Raw genomic sequence first — 19,373 nt, forward strand, 5'->3', positions numbered from 1 at the left:
GGAGGCGAGATTTCAGTACCTAGATATGGCAGTCAATCATAAACACAACAGACTCTGAAATCCACAGTCCTGAAAAAGGGTCTAGGCCTGAAATGTCGCCTCTTTATTCCTTTCCGTAGATGTTGCTTGTCCTGTTGAATTCCTAAATGGCACTCACACGCTTTGGTCTATAGGCATATTTACCCCAAGCCCCTTTATGCTCCTCCCTGAAGGCTTCCAAACGTTCTGAGGCTAACTGAACCGCACAGCCCTTTCCAATCCCTCCTCGGCCTAATAAAGTAGGCCTCACCCTTGTTTAGAATCTTTTCTCCAAAGGGTCTAAGTGGTTTTCAAGGAGAAATTAAGAAGGCATAGAAAGGGTTTTTTTTTAAAAAAAAGGTAAAATTAAAGGAAATGCAAAGCACATGAAAAGCAAGAGGGAGACACATGTGGTATTGGAAATCCTCAGCGACACACACACAGACACACACACAAAATGCTAGCGGAACTCAGCAGGTCAGGCAGCATCTATGGAGAGGAATAAACAGTCGACGTTTTGGGCCGAGACCATTCTTCGGGACTGGAAACAAAGGGGACAGAGGCCAGAATAAGAAAGGTGGGAGGGAGGGGGAAAGGAGGGGGAGGAGAACAAATTGACGACAATCTTCTAAAAAAAAATTCTCTCGCGTGCCATGGTAATTTTGAGCAGAGATTTTCATTGATTAGTGGATTAGTAATTTTTATTATGGGCATTTTTTAAAAAGGAAAAAAGGATGAATCTTGTTGCTTAGTTATGTGTGTTACTTGTTTTACGATCGATAGAAGTATAAAAGGGGGCCTTTTGGGGTTCAAACATTTTCCTGTCATTCTTTCGGGGTTCTGCTTTTTGCAGATGACTGCAAAGAATAAGGATTCCCGATTGTACACTGTATACATTCTCCGATCATAAATGGAAGCATCTGAACCAAAACAGACTGAAGTAAGAGAAACATTTTAGAAAACTTGTTCAAAAATCATTTGCAGCTTCATTAATGAATTATTATGCATCTTTTTATTATAAGAAGAGCTTAAAGAATTGAGGGGTGTCATAGCATGGCTTGTGTCAACAAAATTTTGTGCCAAGTTGGAGACAGACAAATTCTTTACAGTTCAAAGGGTGAAAGGTCACTGAAGGGTGGCTGGTGATGTTGAGAGAAGTTACAATCAGGTCAATCAGGTATGAACGTGTGTTCATAATGTTCCTCAAACAGTGAGGCACCTCAAATACCAACATGCTCCCGAGGCTCTCCATTGTTAGGTAGGCGGTGCAGAAGCCTTAAGTCCCACACTGCCAAGTTCAGGAACAGCTATCCTACTACAGCTATCAGACTGTTGAACCGAAACTGCACAGCCCTAACCATACCTCAGCTACAGAATACACCAGTCAACCTCGCATTAGCAAAGACTTGTCACTGTTTGGTTTTTCTTCTGCACTAACGTCTTGTTTTTGCACACATTTTTTTCCCCTCTTCAAAGGTTCCATTTTGTTATCAAAATACGTATGCAGAATGCGATTCTGAGACTAGTCTTCTCCAGACTGCCACAAAATACAGAAAATCGTACAGGTAGTTGAAAGAAAGCCATCAATACCCACCACCACCCACATGAAAAGGAACACAAGCTCACAAATCCCAAATACCCCCGATCCCTCCCTCGCACAAAAACTAACAGATCACCCAAAACCCCCAGCCTACCAATTGGCAACAAGAAAGAATGGGTGAGAATGGAAGCTTCTTTCCAACTGTGATAAGACTGCTGAACAGATCCTGACCCGGACCTGGGCCGTACCTTCCAAATATCTGGACCTGACTTGCACTACCTTACTTTCCCTTTTCTATTTTCTAATTACGATTTATAACTAAAATTTTTATTATATTTACTTCGATTTGTACTTCAGGAGCGCAAAGCGCAGGATCAAATATCGTTGTGATGATTGTACGCTCTAGTATCAATTGTTTGGTGAGAATAAAGTAAGAACATAAAAAGAAAGATAGGGCTGAAACAGGCCAATGTGATCTACAGTCCAATCTCAGAATTTCAATAACTTCTCCGAGAGCATCGGGACCCAGTGGCTCCTCTGAGGGGAGTGACTCATCACTTTTCACCGCCCCGTATTCCTACGACTGCTCTCTAAAGCACCGAATGGTCTAAAGGCCAAACTACATCTCCAGTCTCCTGCTGCGTTATGAACCTTCCCGCGCTCTCAGGTTGTCTGGGCAAGTCTGCTTACGGTCCCCAGGGTCAAAACTAAACATGGCGAAGCCGCTTTTAGTTACCAGGCTCCACATCTCTGGAATAACCTTCCAGAGGGTCTGAAATCTGCCCCAACTTTAAGCTCCTTTAAATCGAGGCTTAAAACTTTTCTTTTCGCTGTAGCTTTTATCTCCTGCACTCTACCTTTTATTTATTTTTTAATCTATTTATCATATCTATTTTTGTGTGATTTTATTCTTTTTCATATCGTCTTGTTCGACGTAAAGCAATTTGAACTGTCTTGTGTTTGAAAAGTGCGATACAAATAAACTTGCCGTGCCTCGTACAAGTTATGTTGTGTATGTCTGAACCTACGTTTTTAAAATTGTACCTGTACCTTACTGTTCTTCTGCACAAAACAATAAACTCAACTCGTACAACAAGCTGGAGGAACTCAGCAGCATCCGTTGAAAAGAGCAGTCAACGTTTCGGGCCGAGACCCTTCGTCAGGACTGAAGAGGGAGAGGGCAGGGGCCCTATAAAGAAGGTGGGGGGAGGGTGGGAAGGAGAAGGCTGGTAGATGCCAGGCGAAAAACCGGTAAGAGGAAAGATCAAGGGGTGGGGACGGGGAAGCAGGGAGGGGAATAGGCAGGAGAGGTGAAGAAGGAATGTAAGGGGAAAGCACTGTGTAGAAGGCGGCAGAATCATGAGAGAGGTGATAGGCGGCTGGAGGAGGAGGCAGAGTGAAACTGGGATGGGGGAAGGGAGAGGGAGGGAATTACTGGAAGTTGGAGAATTCAGTGTTCATGCTAAGGGGCTGGAGACTACCCAGACAATACAACTCAACTCAACTTGGCTTCACTTAAGACAAGTGTGACTCAGATCACAGGCCCGGGGTGTCGGATTGTTCGGGAAAATGTGAGGAAGAACAATTTGTACCTGTGGAAGACCTGTATGATGTTTCTGGAAACCTCAGTGAAAACACTGCTTCCCAGAGCTTGACTGTGACTGGGAATGACTTCCTCAGGGGGCTGTGCGCACGCACCGATCTCCTGCTCCTGCGGTTCAGTGGGGTCGCAACTCACTCGCTCTGTGAATTCAAGGACCGCTTGCTCCGGCAGCTTACCACAACTAGGACCATTGCAGAATGCCGAATGCTCGATTATTAGATCCGCAGGAAAAGAACAAAAGCAAAGGGGGCACTCTCGTATTTCGTCTGTTTCTAAATTAAAAGCAAAGCACAAAAAAAAGTAGTATTGTTAGTGTTAATGGCCTGCGCTCTGACATTCCTGTTCACTTAAACTCTTTGCGAACGATTAGCACGGTTCTATACAGCACGCTGTCCAATAATGAGTCACATCGACTGGGACATGCTCCACCATCAATGGGAAAAATACTCCACTGTCAGCAGAGGGCCTGTGCCCCAGTACTGGCATTGACCTGCACCTCTCCCGTTAGTGTGGGAGGGGCAGTGTCTGTAGAGCTAATTTTTGCGATTAAGTGCACCTTTTGAGACAGAACGGGGGGGGGGATTTGGGCAATAAAGTTCAAAGTACATTTATTATCAAAGTATGTATAAATTATACAACCTTGCGACTCATTCAAACTCAATATATGTTTGCTGATGACACCACAATTGTAGGCTGTATCTTGGGTAATGATGAGTCTGAGTACAGAGAGGAAATTAAGAACCTGGTGGCCTGGTGCGAAGACAATAACTTATCCCTCAATGTCAGCAAGATGAAGGAATTGGTTGTTGACTTCAGAAGGAGTAGCGGACCGCACAACCCCATCTACATCGGTGGTGCGCAGGTGGAACAGGTCAAAAGCTTTAAGTTCCTCGGGGTGAATATCACAAATGACCTGACTTGGTCTAACCAAGCAGAGTCCACTGCCAAGAAGGCCCACCAGTGCCTTTACTTCCTGAGAAAGCTGAAGAAATTTGGCCTGTCCCCAAAAACCCTCAGTAATTTTTATAGATGCACCGTAGAAAGCATTCTTCTAGGGTGCATCACAACCTGGTATGGAAGTTGTCCTGTCCAAGACCGGAAGAAGCTGCAGAAGATAGTGAACATAGCCCAGCACATCACACAAACCAATCTTCCATCCTTGGACTCACTTTACACCGCACGCTGTCGGAGCAGTGCTGCCAGGATAATCAAGGACACGACCCACCCAGCCAACACACTTTTTGCCCCTCTTCCCTCCGGGAGACGGCTCAGGAGCTCGAAGATTCGTACGGCCAGATTTGGGAACAGCTTCTTTCCAACTGTGATAAGACTGAACGGATCCTGACCCGGATCTGGGCCGTACCTTCCAAATATCCGGACCTGACTTGCACTACCTTACTTTCCCTTTTCTATTTTCTAATTATGATTTCTAATTTAAATTTTTATTATATTTACTTTGGTTTGTACTCCAGGAAGCGCGAAGCGCAGAATCAAGTATCGCTGTGATGATTGTACGCTCTAGTATCAATTGTTTGGTGACAATAAAGTATCTCCTGACAGGCAGCCGCAGAACAAGCAACCCAAAAGAACCCATTTAAAAAAAAGACAAACACCCAATGTGCGGTGAGAGAGAAAAAAAAACAATTGTGCAAACAGCGTTTAGAACGAAAGTGAGTCCTCGGACACGAGGCCCAGAGCAGCTGGTTCAGGCCCAGAGCAGCTTTGGCCTCCGTGCACCGAGGGGCAGAGTAAGTGTTGCAGAACACCAAGCAGAATCAGTCCGACCCTCGCCTCTCGTCCCGACACCCTGCTCCTACAATCCACCTGGCCCAAGACGGCAAGGAAAATGATTTACGGAGAAAGACAGGGCGGTTGCTGATGTTACCTGTATTGGGGTGTGGAACCTCAGATGTTTCTGATGGGGAAGCAGGTTCCTCTTCATCAGCTTGCTGGACATCAGGGGTATAGGCTACCTGCTGAAAGACAAGAACATTAACCCCCACAAACAAGGGAAGATCTGCAGATGCTGGAAAGCTACGTAACAAGCACAAGATGCTGGAGGAACCCAGCAGGCCAGTCAGCGTCTGTGGATAAAGAGTACAGTTGACATTGGGGGCCAAGCACTGCTGAAGGGTCTCGGCCCGAAACGTTGACTGTTTACTCCTTTCCGTAGATGCTGCCTGGCCTGCTGAGATCCTCCAGCATTTTGCGTGTGTAACATTAACCCTCAAACAACAGGAAGCAAACTCTTCCCAACAATCATCCCTCAGTGGCCTGTACAGGAAACCTGACAACTTTACTGTCCCTTGCCCCTCACAGGGAAGACCTCCACAACAGGTGGTTTAAAGTTGTTTAGGTCATGACAGCTCACATGGTGCAGCCCCTTTCTGTGCGCGTGTGCAGATCGGTGATGCTTTAAACCAGACAGTGGTTAGTGAGGGGAGAGATGAAAGTCTGGAACGAGGGAAACTCTAAGTCGAAAAGAAAGATCAAGGCGAATAGTGAGTGAAAAACATCAGAAATCCAAAGTGAATGTGGTTGACCAATTTCTTTGAGCTGCTGTGGTGCTGGTTGTCCATCATGGCCAACGATAATAGGAGTGACCATTGCACTGGGGTATTTCCACTCTCTCAAAATCAGATCCAGTGGCCCAAACGAGCGGCACCAGCTGGGGCCTTCCTTGGTCTGGTCGCAGAGGATGACCACGAGCTCCTTTGAGCAGCTAACAGGAAAGTAAAAGAATGGTATCGTAGATAAAATAGATCAAGGTCAGAATGAAGAGGACAAACAGCAGAAAATTCGTAGAATCTCCGTGGTCTCTCCAGGTGCTCCAGTTTTCTCCCTCGTCCTAAATATGTGCAGGTTGATTCCTCCAAATGGTCCCTAATGTGCAAGTGGGTGGTAATGTTGAGGTGTGCGGTGTCGCCCGTTATGGCCGCAGGGAGAGAGACGTCGAAGCCAGTGTGCTCCATTGGCGCAGCACCCGGGCTGCATTTGGTGCTGCCCCCACCCCAAGTGTTCAGTTGGCAGAAGTATGGACTATATACATGTGTGTTTTCTGTGATTTTGTTATTTATATTCTACATGTGCTTGCTGTCTTGTACGTGGAAGGACTGGGCCTCGGGTCATGGTGTCTCCCGCCTCCAGCCGCTGGGAGAGAGGTGTCCCACCGGGGGCAGTTTGGGGCAGTGACCAAGCTGGGGTAGGTGCTGCCCCGTGGTGTTCGCTCAGCAGAAGAAAAGCTCGGTTGTGGTCATTTGCAGATCTGAGTGGCATTGTATGGGGCTCTTTTATTGAGAGGCTGTATCTTTTTATCTTGTATGTGCTATGCGTTCATTGTGCTGTGTGTGCCTGTTGGTATTATGTTTTGCACCTTGACTCTGTAGTAACACTGTCTTGTTTGTCTGTGTTCGCGAGTATTCCTGTATGGTTGAATGACGATTAAACTTGAATTGAAGATTTTTCATTGTACCTCAAAGTATGCAAGACAAGTATTTCTCTGCACCTTGGCACATATGACAATAATAAACCAATCTATGAATCATATTGCACAGAAAAAGGCCTTTTGGCCCATTGGGTCCCTGCTGACCCATTTACAGCAATCCTACTTTAATTCACCCCGCACTCCCATCAACTTCCCCCAGATCTCACTACCCATCTACACGAGAGACCATTCAGAGTAGTCAGTTTTCACTTCCTTGGGATGCGGGAGACCTGTCCAGTCACAGGGAGCGCGTGCAGACTCTACACAGACAGCATCAGATGTCCCGATGGAACTTGGGTCACAGGAGCTGTGAAATGGCAGCTCTATTTGCCAATGTGGCGCTGAGGAAGGTTTGCCAGCTGGCATTGACAGAGGGCAGAGTACAAGTGAAAGGTTGCTGTTCACAGTGGATGAAGGTGACTGGACAGCTGGGTCATGGGGCAAATCATCCATCATCATTTTGAATACAGGGCAGGCTTGCGGGGCTGAATGGCCTACTCCTGCTCCTATTTTCTTGAGTTCTAACGTTCTGATGGTGTTCAATAGCAGGGAATTAATGCTGGCCCCAAAGCTGTTCACAACTTACATCAAAAATTTAGATTCTGTAATTAAAATTGCTGGGCCGGCTGGTGGTGTAGTGGCATCAGCACTGGACTCTGAGGCAGAAGGTCCCGAGTTCAAACCCAGGCGGGTATCTGTGAGGAAGAAAGGCCTTGCAATCTACTCCCGTACCTTGCCATGAAAACGTTATGGACCCTACAGTCCATGAGGGCACAAAGAGTGGGACTCAAATTAACGACTGAACAACAACAAATTAAAATTGTTATATCTAAACTTGTGAAAGTACTTAAGAGAACTGTAATAACTCAAAGACTTTAACACCGAATACAAGAGATTCTGCAGCTCAAAATCCAAGGCCGCGCACACAAAATACTGGTGGAACTCTGCAGATTGGGCAGCATCTATGGAGGGGACATCGACTGTCTATTCCCCTCCATAAATGATGCTTGATGATCTGCGTAAATACTTAATGCACAAATTATTGACAAATGAAAGACAAGATAGGTACAAGATGGTGCGTTTCAGAAGACCAAGTGAATGCTGCAAACTTGCAGCACAAATATACTGACAACTTGCACCACAGGTTGGAAAGTTACTATATATGTATATATATATATAGATAGTACCTTTTACTTGCATTCTCTCTCTCTATATACACACACAAAAAGTACCAGGAGTTTATTTTCAGCAAGTTTTATATTGCACTAATTACACTAAGCTTGCATCCAACCTTGATTGGAATACACGTAGAGAACTGGCGCCTTGGTAGTGTGGCAGTTAGCTCAACATTATTGCAACTCCGGGCAGAGTTCAGAATTCACAGTCGCTGCCGCTGGGTCCCGATGCCCTCAGAAATGTTACTGAAGTTTTGAGGTTCATGGATTGGACTGTAGTTCATATCGGCCTCTTTTAGTTCTATGTTTTTTTTGTGCGTTCTCACCCATTCTTTCTTGGCTGGGAGTTTGGATGATCTGTTAAGTTTCTGTGCAAAGAGGGGTTGGGGGTGTTTGGGGGGGGTTTGTGTTTTTTAATCTCTTCCTTTTCGAGTGGGGGTAACTGATGTCTTTCTTTCAAATATTTATATGGTTTTCTTTATTCTGTGACTATCTGGAGAAGACGAACCTTGGAGTTGTATTCTGCATACGTACTTCGATATTTGACCTCTGAGCTGCAACAGCATAAGGAAACTCCGGTTTCCTCCCACAGTCCTAAGACGTACCGGTTGGTAGGTCATATTGGTCATTGTAAATTGTCCTGTGATTGGGCTAGGGTTAAATAGGTGGGTTGCTGGGCAGCACAGCTCAAAGGGTCAGGGCGGGCCTGTTCTACACTGTATTGCTAAACAAACAAGGATACAGAGTTTCCAGGGGTGAGAGGAATGGTGACAGAGAGCAGAGAAGATTTACAAGGATGATACCCAAGACATAGGTGTGTACATATTAGCAGAAGATGAGCAGTCTTTTTCTTCCTTGAGAAAGGCGGGCTGAGGGGTGACCTACTTGAGGTTTTACAATTATGAACGGTTTAACTCAAGGAGAGATTGAAAAAAATGCTTCCATTTATGGGGACAACATAACCAGACGCCAATGCTATAGAACAGCCACCAAGAAATTCAACGTGGAATTTAGTGGGACGCCTGTGGAACTTGCTCACACAGCGAGTGGTTGAACAGATTAGGGATGAAGAGATGACACGGAAACTTAGCTAAAAATGAAAGAGGAGGCTTGAATGAAGCATAAATGTCAGCATGGGCCGATTACACCGTTTTGGAACCATTCAAATTAACTGTTATTCATGGCAAATTGGCATTCGACTTACCAGCAACGGTATATCATTGATCTAGTAAGGGCACAGGCTACTTTCGGCCTACGTGAGAATTGGAGTTCCCGACAGCCACAGGCACAGGCATTCCGTGTGTTTAAAGATGAGATAGACTTTTCACACAATGGATTATGGAGATTTAGCAGGAAAATGAAGCTATGTTCATACTGAACAGAGCAGGACAGGCTCGGGTAAGTGTTTGCTTAGGCAGAGAGTCATAGCAAGATACCCCATGGGAACAGATCCTTTGGCCCATTGAGTCTTTATCCTTCATGAATCTCATTTTTATCTCTGCCACCACACCTCCCCCCCACCCAAAGATTCAGCTGCAGACGTGGGGCAATATAGAGCGGACAAGTAACGTAACAGCCTTTGGGATTTGGGGAAATTCCTTTAAAAAGAGCTCCCGAGGGAAGCTCACACGATCACAAGGAGAGCATGCAAACTGCACAGGGGCGGCAGCCAAAGACCGGGTTGAACCTGGGATGCTGGCGTTGTGAGGCAGCGGCTGCCGGCTAGGCCACTGGTCTTCTACCTTGCTGTGGTAGCGGAACGTGCAGAGTATGTGAAACCGTACCCTACCGAAAACCCATTCCACGGGGAGACGTGAAAAGTGTTGGCTGGGCTGATGATACTGACTTGCGCTGGCTAATTGGGATTGGTTATCACGGTGCGTTGCTGGTGGTGCCCAGTAACTGGTTTATTGCTGCCACATGCATCAAGATGAAGTGAAAAGCTTTGTTTCCATGCCATCCCGACACATCACTCCAAATACAAATACATTGAGGTAGTATAAAACAGAATGCAGACATTGGTGTTACGCTTGTAGAGAAAATGCATTACAGGTAGACAAATAACACTTTAAGACACAAGAGCAGAATTAAGCCATTTAATCATGACTGATTTATTTTCTCTCTCATGCATTCTTCTGCCTTCTCTCCTCAATGCCCTTTACCAACCTCCACTTTAAATGTACCCAATGACTTGGTCTCCACAGCTGTCTGTGGCAATGAGTTCCACAGATTCACCACCCTCTGGCTAAAGAAATTCCTCCTCTTCTCTGTTAAGGAACACCCTTCTGTTCTGAGGCTGTGACCTCTTAGTCTAGACTCCCCCACAGTTGGAAACATCCTCACCACGTCCAAATAAGGTGCAAGTGGCACGATGAGGTAGATTTAAAGATCGAGTTCATTGCTGTAGTATGAAAGGTCCACTGAAAGTGGAGTCTGTTTGCCCCCCCCATGTGTTTTGACAGACTAATGGGGTAGGTTCTAAATGCCCAAAACCCATATTTTCAAGAGGCCTCACCAACAAAGGAGAAAAGCGTATGATATTAACTTACGGTACTTGGCACTGCGTTTTCTCGGGTCAATGAACCTTAAAAGCAAAATGAAAATCAGTGATTAGAACATAATTATCGCCATTACAGTCGGCCCTCCTTATCTACGGGTTCCACATGCGCGGATTCAACCAACTGCAGATTGGGAAAACCCGGAAGTTCTCTCTCCAGCACTCGCTGTTTGAGCATGTACAGACTATTTTTTCTTGTCATTATTCCCTAAACAATACAGTAATAACAACTATTTATATAGCATTTACATTGTATTAGGTTCTGGTATTATTTAGCATCAGTTAGTCAAATGTTTTTCTTAGTATATAGTACATATTTTACCTTTCTATGCATATAAAACACTTAAGAAACATACGTACTTCAATAATTAAACCACTGAGTTGCTTAGTGATAACTGTAGCTTTCATCGGGGCAGGGCCTTTCACATGCTCCATTAAAATTGTTCTGATCGTTGACTGACTGTGGCCTAACGCTTTTCCAATGATCAATGGCATTCCACCTCTTTCCAATCGCTTTATTACTTCCACCTTATTTTCAACTGTGATCGTGACTATTTTCGTGAACAGAAACACCGTGGATTCATTACTGCGCTGGGTCCTAATGTCCACTGCACTGAACATGTTAAATAAAGTCCAGGGTTCCGCTGGGTCCTAAAGACCACTGCACTGATTCAGGTTAAATAAGAGACTCGTGCATCCGCATTTTTTGGTATCCGCGGGGGTCTCGGAACCAATCCCCCGCGGATAAGGAGGACCGACTGTATATCCAAAAGTCCACAGGATTAGTGTACCTAACATCCGTTTCCTCTCCAGATTAATGCCACTGATTACCCTAATTATTGATTTGCAAGCCAGATATCCTTAAAAAAAAAGACTCTGGTTGGAGTCCTGTTTTTGATAGACAGAAGAAATGCCAGAAGAGTAGTCACAGAGTATCCTTAAAAATTGTGCAGCTTCCCACAATCCTGGGATCATAACCACAATGGAAGAATACAGTAGTGTAGTGGTTCCACAAATTACCTGTTGGTCCACAAATCAAACAGGTCATCAATGACTGGTAATTTGAAGGATGTCTACTGGGACCGGAGAAAATCACATGGAAGGCATTCAAGGTTGCTGTTGAAAATTTTCTTGGCAACTACAGAGCACCAAACTACGTGAAGCATGGTTGACAACATCCTTCAAACATACAAATCCGTGAAGTACAACATGTCAATAAAGGTTCATTTTCCACATTCCCACTTAGACTTCGTCCCTGCAAAGTTTCGTGCTGTCGGTGACGAGCACGGTGAAAGGTTTCACCAGGACATTGTGGTCATGGAGAAACGGTTTCAGGGCAAATGGAATCCATCAGTACTGGCTGATTATTGTCGGACACTGAAGCGAGAAGCCTCAGACACTGAATATGAATGAAAATCATTAACAAAATATTTTTAGTTTAGTTGAACTACTGCAAAGCATCAGCACCATTATGCAATTAAATGCATTATATTCAATGAAAGTTAATTTCTTGTTTCTCTAAATTCCTAAGTGGTACAATTAGTCTGAAATTATATTTGTGTTCTGCTTCAAGCGTTCTATCACAAGCAAAAGAAAAATTCTGAGGAAACAACACTTTCTAAAAAATTAGTTGTCCAGTGTTATTGTCTTGTTAGTGTCTTGTGACAGCCCATGTTTTCCACTGCCATTCAGCCTCACCTTCATCGGGTTCTTCACGTCCATTGCACTCCCATGCATGGTATTCAAGTATGGCGATGGGTAACTCTAGTCCACACATGGGACACTCCATCCTCATGTAGGCGAGACCTCCTGCTGGAATAATGTGGAGGACGTTAGTCTCTTTATCTCAGAAAGAGCAAGTCTTTTGTTTAACCTATCTGCCTCTGATGTCTTTCTAGTTCTTCCCTGTCCAATGGTTCACTATAATTCATAAATAAGACCCACTCTCTCCAACCAGTTGACTGTCTTATCTGGAGCCTCCCTGTCCATGAAGTCCTTAGGTTTGTAATGGATCCATCCCTCTACTCCCTGCCCAGTGATGCACTCTTACCCTGGTCGATATATCATTTAATGCGTGATAGCTGGATCTACACCAATCTGCTGTCCTTCCAGACATACTGTTGAAAGCGTCATGGTTTAGTACAGAAATCTGAATGTGCAGAGACATACAGAGATGCACAGAGACATAGGCTCTGTCCAATACATCATAGGCACAATCCCCAATATCAGTATCTACATGAGGTGCTGCTTTAAGAAGGCTGCATCTGTCATCTTAAGGCACCACCCGGGCCATGCCAACTTCTCACAGCTACCATCAGGAAGGAGGTAGAGAAGCCTGAAGTCCCATAACGCCAGGTTACCAGCCTTCAATCATTCAGTTCTTCAACACGCTGCACAACACTGTGAACCACTTTGCACCACGCTGGGCATTTTTATTTGTTCTAGTCGTGCTCTTTCTAGTAAAAATGTGTCTAATTTATATGTAATTTATGATTTTCTTGTGAATGCTGCTGGTCTCATGCTATGTGCCTATGAAGCTGCTGTGTTGGTTTTTAGTCACACCTGTACTTGTATGGATGACAATAAGCGCGACCTTGACTTCTCATGTCAGGTTACCCTGAAGCCTTTGATCCGTGGATTGCTCCCTCACCCCGACTGGTGAGTTTCATTCTGACAGCTTTATAACTGGTGAATCTCTGACTTCACATCAAATTTTATTGTCTGAGTTGGTTAGCTGGCAGTTTTCCTGTTTGGTTGCCAGGAAAAATGCTCTGATTGTTAGTTGTGCAAAAGGGTCTTCCTGTTATTTTGTCTTACACACACACACACACACACACACACACACACACACACACACACACACACACACACACACACACACACACACCCCCATCCACCCGGCAAAACAGGCACTTGATGGTCAGCACCTGACTCAGTGGGCAGAGGGCCTGTTTATATACTGGATGTGTCACTCTAATACCAATCAATGTGAGGCACGTGGCCAAGTGGTTAAGGCATTGGACTGGCAATCTGAAGGTCGTGAGTTCGAGCCACCACCGAGGCAGCATGTTGTGTCCTTGAGCAAGGCACTTAACCACACGTTGCTCCAGTCCACCCAGCTGAAAACGGGTACCGGCAAAATGCTGGGGGTTAACCTCACGATAGACTGGCTGCACGCCACGGAAACTGGCATAAGCTCCGGCCTGATGAGCCTATAGACTTTACCCCATACCGATCAATATATTCGGAATATTTCTGGACGGGCACTTCACAGAGATCAAGTGACATTACAGATTTGCAGGTTTTATCTTCACACACATCACAGGAAGAAGCCACTTTCAAAAAAAATGTGGTTAAGAAAAAGAGCTCGTCACACCCATCCCACTCCTCACTTCCTATCCAAGACAAGGGTTTCAAACTCAACTACCTTATGTTTGAGAGCTCTTTGTGAACTCTCCTCACATCCCTGCAAGACATATTATTTTCAGGGTAATCCCCTAATTATTAACTCCCCACCATCAAGGATACCTTCAAGAGGTGGTGTCTCAAGAAAGACCCTCACCCTCCTCTCCTCATTACTACCATCAGGGAAGGTGGTAGAGGAGCCTGAAGATCCACCCCCAACAATTCAGAAACAGATACTTCAGATTTCTGAATGGTCCGTAAACACTTTCTGGTTATTCCTCATCTTTGCACCGTTTACTGTTTATGCAATGTTAAGTCTTTGCACTGTACTGCTGCCATAAAACAAATTTCACACCACTTAAGTTAGTGGTAATAAAGCAGATTCTGATTCCATTCTGAAATAATTAGTTCCCTCTATACAATTTGAGGCACCAAATCTGCTGAGATACACCCTAGGATGCGCCTCATCATCATCAGTGACGTAACCTGGGGTCATCAGGTGTTTTGGATACCCTCGCCCAGGCGACCCAGCCAGGGTTGATCAGGTCCTGGTTTGTGTCCCAGCAGCACTGGTCACACCTCTGGAGGCTCGCTCAGCAGCTATGTGATGCTCTTTGCAGCCACTCGTAATGCCAAGGGGAGAGTATGTTCCGAACAGCAAACAGCCAACCAAACCCCTACACCACTCCTCGATCGGCTCGTATTGTACCCTCCACCCAACTCTGGAACTGCTCGATTAGCCGCTCTCTTAGAATATTACAAATAGCAATTAAACTTCCCATTGATTCCTGTGTAACCCCATAGCACCCTCCAATCCTGGGAACATCCTCAGGACCCCCCCCCCCGATGCTACATCCTGCTTCTTAAAGGCAGTGGCAACCAGACATCATAATCCACAGTCATTACTATACATAGCTTGGACTGTGAGTGGTGGAAAGTAGCTCTCTAATTCTGGGCTCCTGCATCGTGAAGTGCCAGAGGAATGAACGTGCTAATTGAGGGTGAGTCATAAATGACGGGAAAAGGTGCACCATTTATCGGATTGTGCCAAGACACGGGAACTGAATCACCCGCATAGATTACGTGGTTGAATTAAGTTTGATATTGTGGACGGCTCTCTCCAGGAAAGCAAGAGAATCAGAATGCGGGACTAAAGGCCAGTACGTCAGTCAGGTGTGAGCTGGGCTTGTTTCGAAGCAAAGATCAGCTGGACAGTCCTAATGAGAGATCTCAGCCCAAAACATCGACTGTTTATTTCTTTCCATAAATGCTGCCTAACTTGCTGAGTTCGTCAAGCATTTTGTGTGTGTTACTCTGGATTTCCAGCATCTGCAGAATCTCGTGTTTACGATCAGCTGGAAAGTTTTCTTTCAATATAATAAACAGCCAATATAAGCCCCCTAAACAGCACTGACTACCGAATGAGATCAGAGAATATTCAAGAATTTATCTTGTACTCCTAAAATTGCACTTAAAATTAACTTGTCTGCCCTGAATTACAGAGGCTGTGGATGAATGTGGACAAAAAAACCCTGCAGAGGGTGGTTAGGGGAGCGGAGAAAGTTATTGGGGTCTCCCTACCTTCTGTCCAATACCTCTTTCAGAGTCGATGCCTCCAGAAGACACAGTACATCATTAAAGACCCCTCACACCCTCTCCATGAACTGTTTGTTCTTCTGCCATCAGGTAAACGTTACAGGAGCATCAAAACTAAAACCACAAGGCTACTAAACAGCTTCCTCCCACAGGCAGTCAGACTGTTAAATAGCTGCTCTACCTGACTCTGCTTTGGACACTTATAACTTGATTTTAACTGACACATGGCTGTTGTGTTTTACTATTTATTGTTATGTTTATTATTTAGTGTTGCGTTTGTTATGTTATGATTGCACTGCTCCTGGGAAACGCTGTCTCATTCTGCCCTGCAGAGATGATGTACGGTTAGAATGACAAAGTTTTTGAATCTTGAATCTGGAATGTGGCCATTTACTGTTGTCAGCAAACTCAGCAGGTCAGGCAGCATCTATGGTGGGAAATGGACAACTAACGTTTCAGGTGTGGACTCTACTATGATTCATATGATATCACAGCTCCTGTCCCATCAGCAACTACTTGGTGGGAGCTGTAAGCATACTCTCCATATATGGAGGGAATGGTCCTATTAGGCAGTCATTGTCATCCATTGTTGTGTAATCATCTGCCCTCCGTTTTATGTCGACTCTCTCTATATTTGGACGTTGCCTTGACAGCCCAAACACCATTACTGTACGCTTGGGGTCAGTTGGACTTGGGCCAGAAAGGTTAACACAGATTTGATTTGGACTGTTCAACAGTACCTTGACTGTAAGTGCAATTTGGGAAGATGGTCACAGGGGGCAACCCACTAAAGTTATACATATTCTCTGTTTCAATGGTCTAACATTAGCTGTAAATGCCAAAGTTAATTTAAGTTTGATAGTATTACTGGCTGTGAGTTGGAGGGCTAACTTTAGATTCCCTTGGAGGTGATGATTTAAGGATGCTCAGTAATGGATGGACAAATGTGGTCCATCACCACTCAACAATGCAGGGGACTCTTGAGATCTGACCCTCCTCACTTGTCCGACGCTGGGCACAAGTCTGCCGGTGGGACGATGCCTGTGCTGGTACGGTATGGGTTGCTCTTTCTTGTGGGAGCAACGCAGTGGGGGCGGGTTCCTAACTGGTAGCACCCCCACCCAACTTCCTCACCCCTCTCCTGTCGCCCTCTCTTGATGAGGATGCCGAGGGTTATGTATGAAGGAACAGTTAAGTTGCCACTTTACCACAAAGCGGTAAAAGCGAATTCTTCCAGCGCAAAGGACATTGCGGCACAGAACAGGCCATTCAGCCCGCAACGCTGTGCCAACCTTTTAACCCTTCCCTGCCACATAGCCCTTCATTTTCTGTCATCCATGTGCCCATCTAAGAGTTTCATATTTATGTCAACAGCTTTTACCTACATTCTTGGCCATAATACAGTCAATAATCTCCAGTTGTTGAGAGATTGGACTTTTGAATGCCATTATTTGAAGTAGCCGCTAATTCACCATGTCTTCCTTTAAGTTAAGTAAAGCTGCTATCTCACAGCTCAAGAAATCTATAGTTGATTCTGGTCTCTAGTCATGTCTGTGGTGGAGCACAGTACAGCACAGTACAGGCCCTTCAGCCCACAATGTTGTGCTGACCTTTTCACCTACTCTAAAATCAATTTAACCCTCCCCTCCCATACAGCCCTTCATTTTTCTATCACCCATGTACCTATCTAAGAGTCTCTTTAAGTGTGCCTAATGAATCTGCCCCTACCACCACCCCTGGCGGAGAATCTCACCTGGCCCCTCAACACCAGCTAGCAAAGAAAGCCCATCAGCATCTCTACTTTCTGCGAAGGCTGAGGAAAGTCCATCTCCCACCCCACCCCCATCCTCATCACATTCGACAGGGGTTGTACTGAGAGCATCCCGAGCAGCTGCATCACTGCCTGGTTTGGAAATTGCACCGTCTCGGTTTGCAAGACCCTGCAGCGGATAGTGAGGTCAGCTGAGCAGATCATCGGGGTCTCTCTTCCCGCCATCACGGACATTTACACCACACGCTGCATCTGCAATGCGAACAGCATTATGAAGGACCCCACGCACCCCTCAGACAAACTCTTCTCCCTCCTGCCGTCTGGGAAAAGGCACCGAAGCATTCGGACTCTCACAACGAGACTATGTAACAGTTTCTTCCCCCAAGCTATCAGACTCCTCAATACCCAGAGCCTGGACTGACACCAACTTGCTGCCCTTTACTGTGCCTATTGTCTTATTTATTATTTATTGTAATGCCTGCACTGTTTTATGCGACTTATGCAGTCCTGGGTAGGTCTGTTGTCTAGTGTAGTTTTTACGTAGTTCAGTGTAGTTTTTGTACTGTTTCATATAGCACCAGGGTCCTGAAAAACGTTGTCTCATTTTTACTACATACTGTACCAGCAGTTATGGTCGAAATGACAATAAAAAGTGACTTGACTTGGCAGGGCGTTCCATGCATCCACTACCCTATACATAAAAAAAACACTTACCTCTGACTTCCCTCAAATACTCCCCTCCACTCAACTTAAAATTACGTCGCCAGGTCTTAGCCATTTCCGACCTGGCAGAAAGTCTCTGGCTGTCCACTCAATCAATGCCTCTTATCATCTTGTACACCGCCATCAAGTCACCTCTCATCCTCATTCGCTCCAGAGAGAAAAGCCCTAGCTTGCTCAACCTACCCTCATAAGACACGCTCTCTAATCGATTCACTTAGTGTCACAGTAAGGAGCGCAAAAGTCAAAACTTGACTGCAGCACCTGTGACCTCAGACAACACTCGTGACCAAAATTCCACATGAATTATACAAGACGGTGAAGAAAGTGGAGACTACAAAGCATGCAGAATTGAATTAATATCGATGACAAATGTTGTGAAGTTTGCTGTTTTGCACCAGTACAGTGCAATGCATAAAAAAATGCTACAAGTTACAATAAGAAATTTAGAATAAGAAAATTTACAGGTAGTGCAAAAAAAGGAACAAAATTAGTGAAGTAGTGTTCATGAGTTGGTTCACTATCCATTCAGAACGCTGATGCAATTAATCAAAAAACAGCTTCTTCCCTTCTACCAACCGACATCTGAAGGGATATTCAGGCCATGAACACTACCTCACTACTTTTTTATTTCTGTGTTTGCACTATTTATTTAATTTATTATTTAATACGCTGTAATTCACAGTTCTTTTCTCTCTCTATTATTGTGTATTGCTGCCACAAAGTCCAGAAATTTCATGATGTATGCCGTTGATATTAAACCTGATTCTGAAGGCACAAGTCCGTGGCAGTGCGAGAAGTGACCTGCGATGTTTTGTTGTTGAGGTAGGGTTGGGGTTGTGCTGTAGGTCAGTTCAAGGACCTGATGGTCGCAGGAAAGTAGCAGCTTCTTAACCTGGTGATGCGGGGCTTAAGGCTCCTGTATCTCTTGCCCACTGGTCTCCGTTGGCCAACTCAACACTTAGATGAAGGCATTGAGAATAACATCAGCAAGTTTACTGATGATACTAAGCTGGGTGGCAGTGTGACATGTGATGAGGATGTTAGGAGAATTCAGGGTGACTTGGATAGGCTGGGTGGGTGGGCAGATACTTGGCAGATGGCGTTTAATGTGAATAAGTGTGAGGTTATCCACTTTGGGAGTAAGAACAGGAAGGCAGATTATTATCTGAATGGTGTAGAGTTAGGTAAGGGAGAAATACAAAGAGATCTAGAAGTCCTTGTTCATCAGTTACTGAAGGTGAATGAGCAAGTGCAGCAGGCAGTGAAGAAGGCTAATAGAATGTTGGGCTTTATTACAAAGGGAATTGAGTACAAGAGCAAGGAAATCCTTTTGCATTTGTACAGGGCCCTGGTGAGACCACACCTGGAGTATTGTGTACAGTTTTGGTCTCCAGGGTTAAGGAAGGACATCCTGGCTGTAGAGGAAGTGCAGCGTAGATTCACAAGGTTAATCCCTGGGATGTCTGGACTGTCTTACGCAGAGAGGTTAGAGAGACTGGGC

At 45.0% G+C, this 19,373-nt stretch overlaps 1 protein-coding gene across 7 annotated transcripts in view; it reads right to left on the minus strand.

Annotated features, from left to right (window-relative positions):
• Positions 1-19,373, minus strand: part of LOC132383002 (uncharacterized) — a 93,667-nt gene that overhangs the window by 60,827 nt on the left and 13,467 nt on the right. For 5 of the 7 annotated variants that reach the window (XM_059953673.1, XM_059953670.1, XM_059953669.1 and 2 more), the window contains exons 2-5: positions 12,076-12,189; positions 10,370-10,404; positions 5,047-5,137; positions 3,151-3,433 (exon numbers count right to left, since the gene is read on the minus strand). In XM_059953673.1, coding sequence (XP_059809656.1) covers positions 3,151-3,433; positions 5,047-5,137; positions 10,370-10,404; positions 12,076-12,172 — 506 coding nt within the window. In that variant the 5' untranslated portion in view covers positions 12,173-12,189. The remainder of the gene's footprint in view (positions 1-3,150; positions 3,434-5,046; positions 5,138-10,369; positions 10,405-12,075; positions 12,190-19,373) is intronic. The other 2 variants (XM_059953667.1, XM_059953668.1) reach the window with 2 other exon arrangements.

The sequence above is a fragment of the Hypanus sabinus genome, chromosome 29 (assembly GCF_030144855.1).
Source record: "Hypanus sabinus isolate sHypSab1 chromosome 29, sHypSab1.hap1, whole genome shotgun sequence".
Lineage (NCBI taxonomy): Eukaryota > Metazoa > Chordata > Chondrichthyes > Myliobatiformes > Dasyatidae > Hypanus > Hypanus sabinus.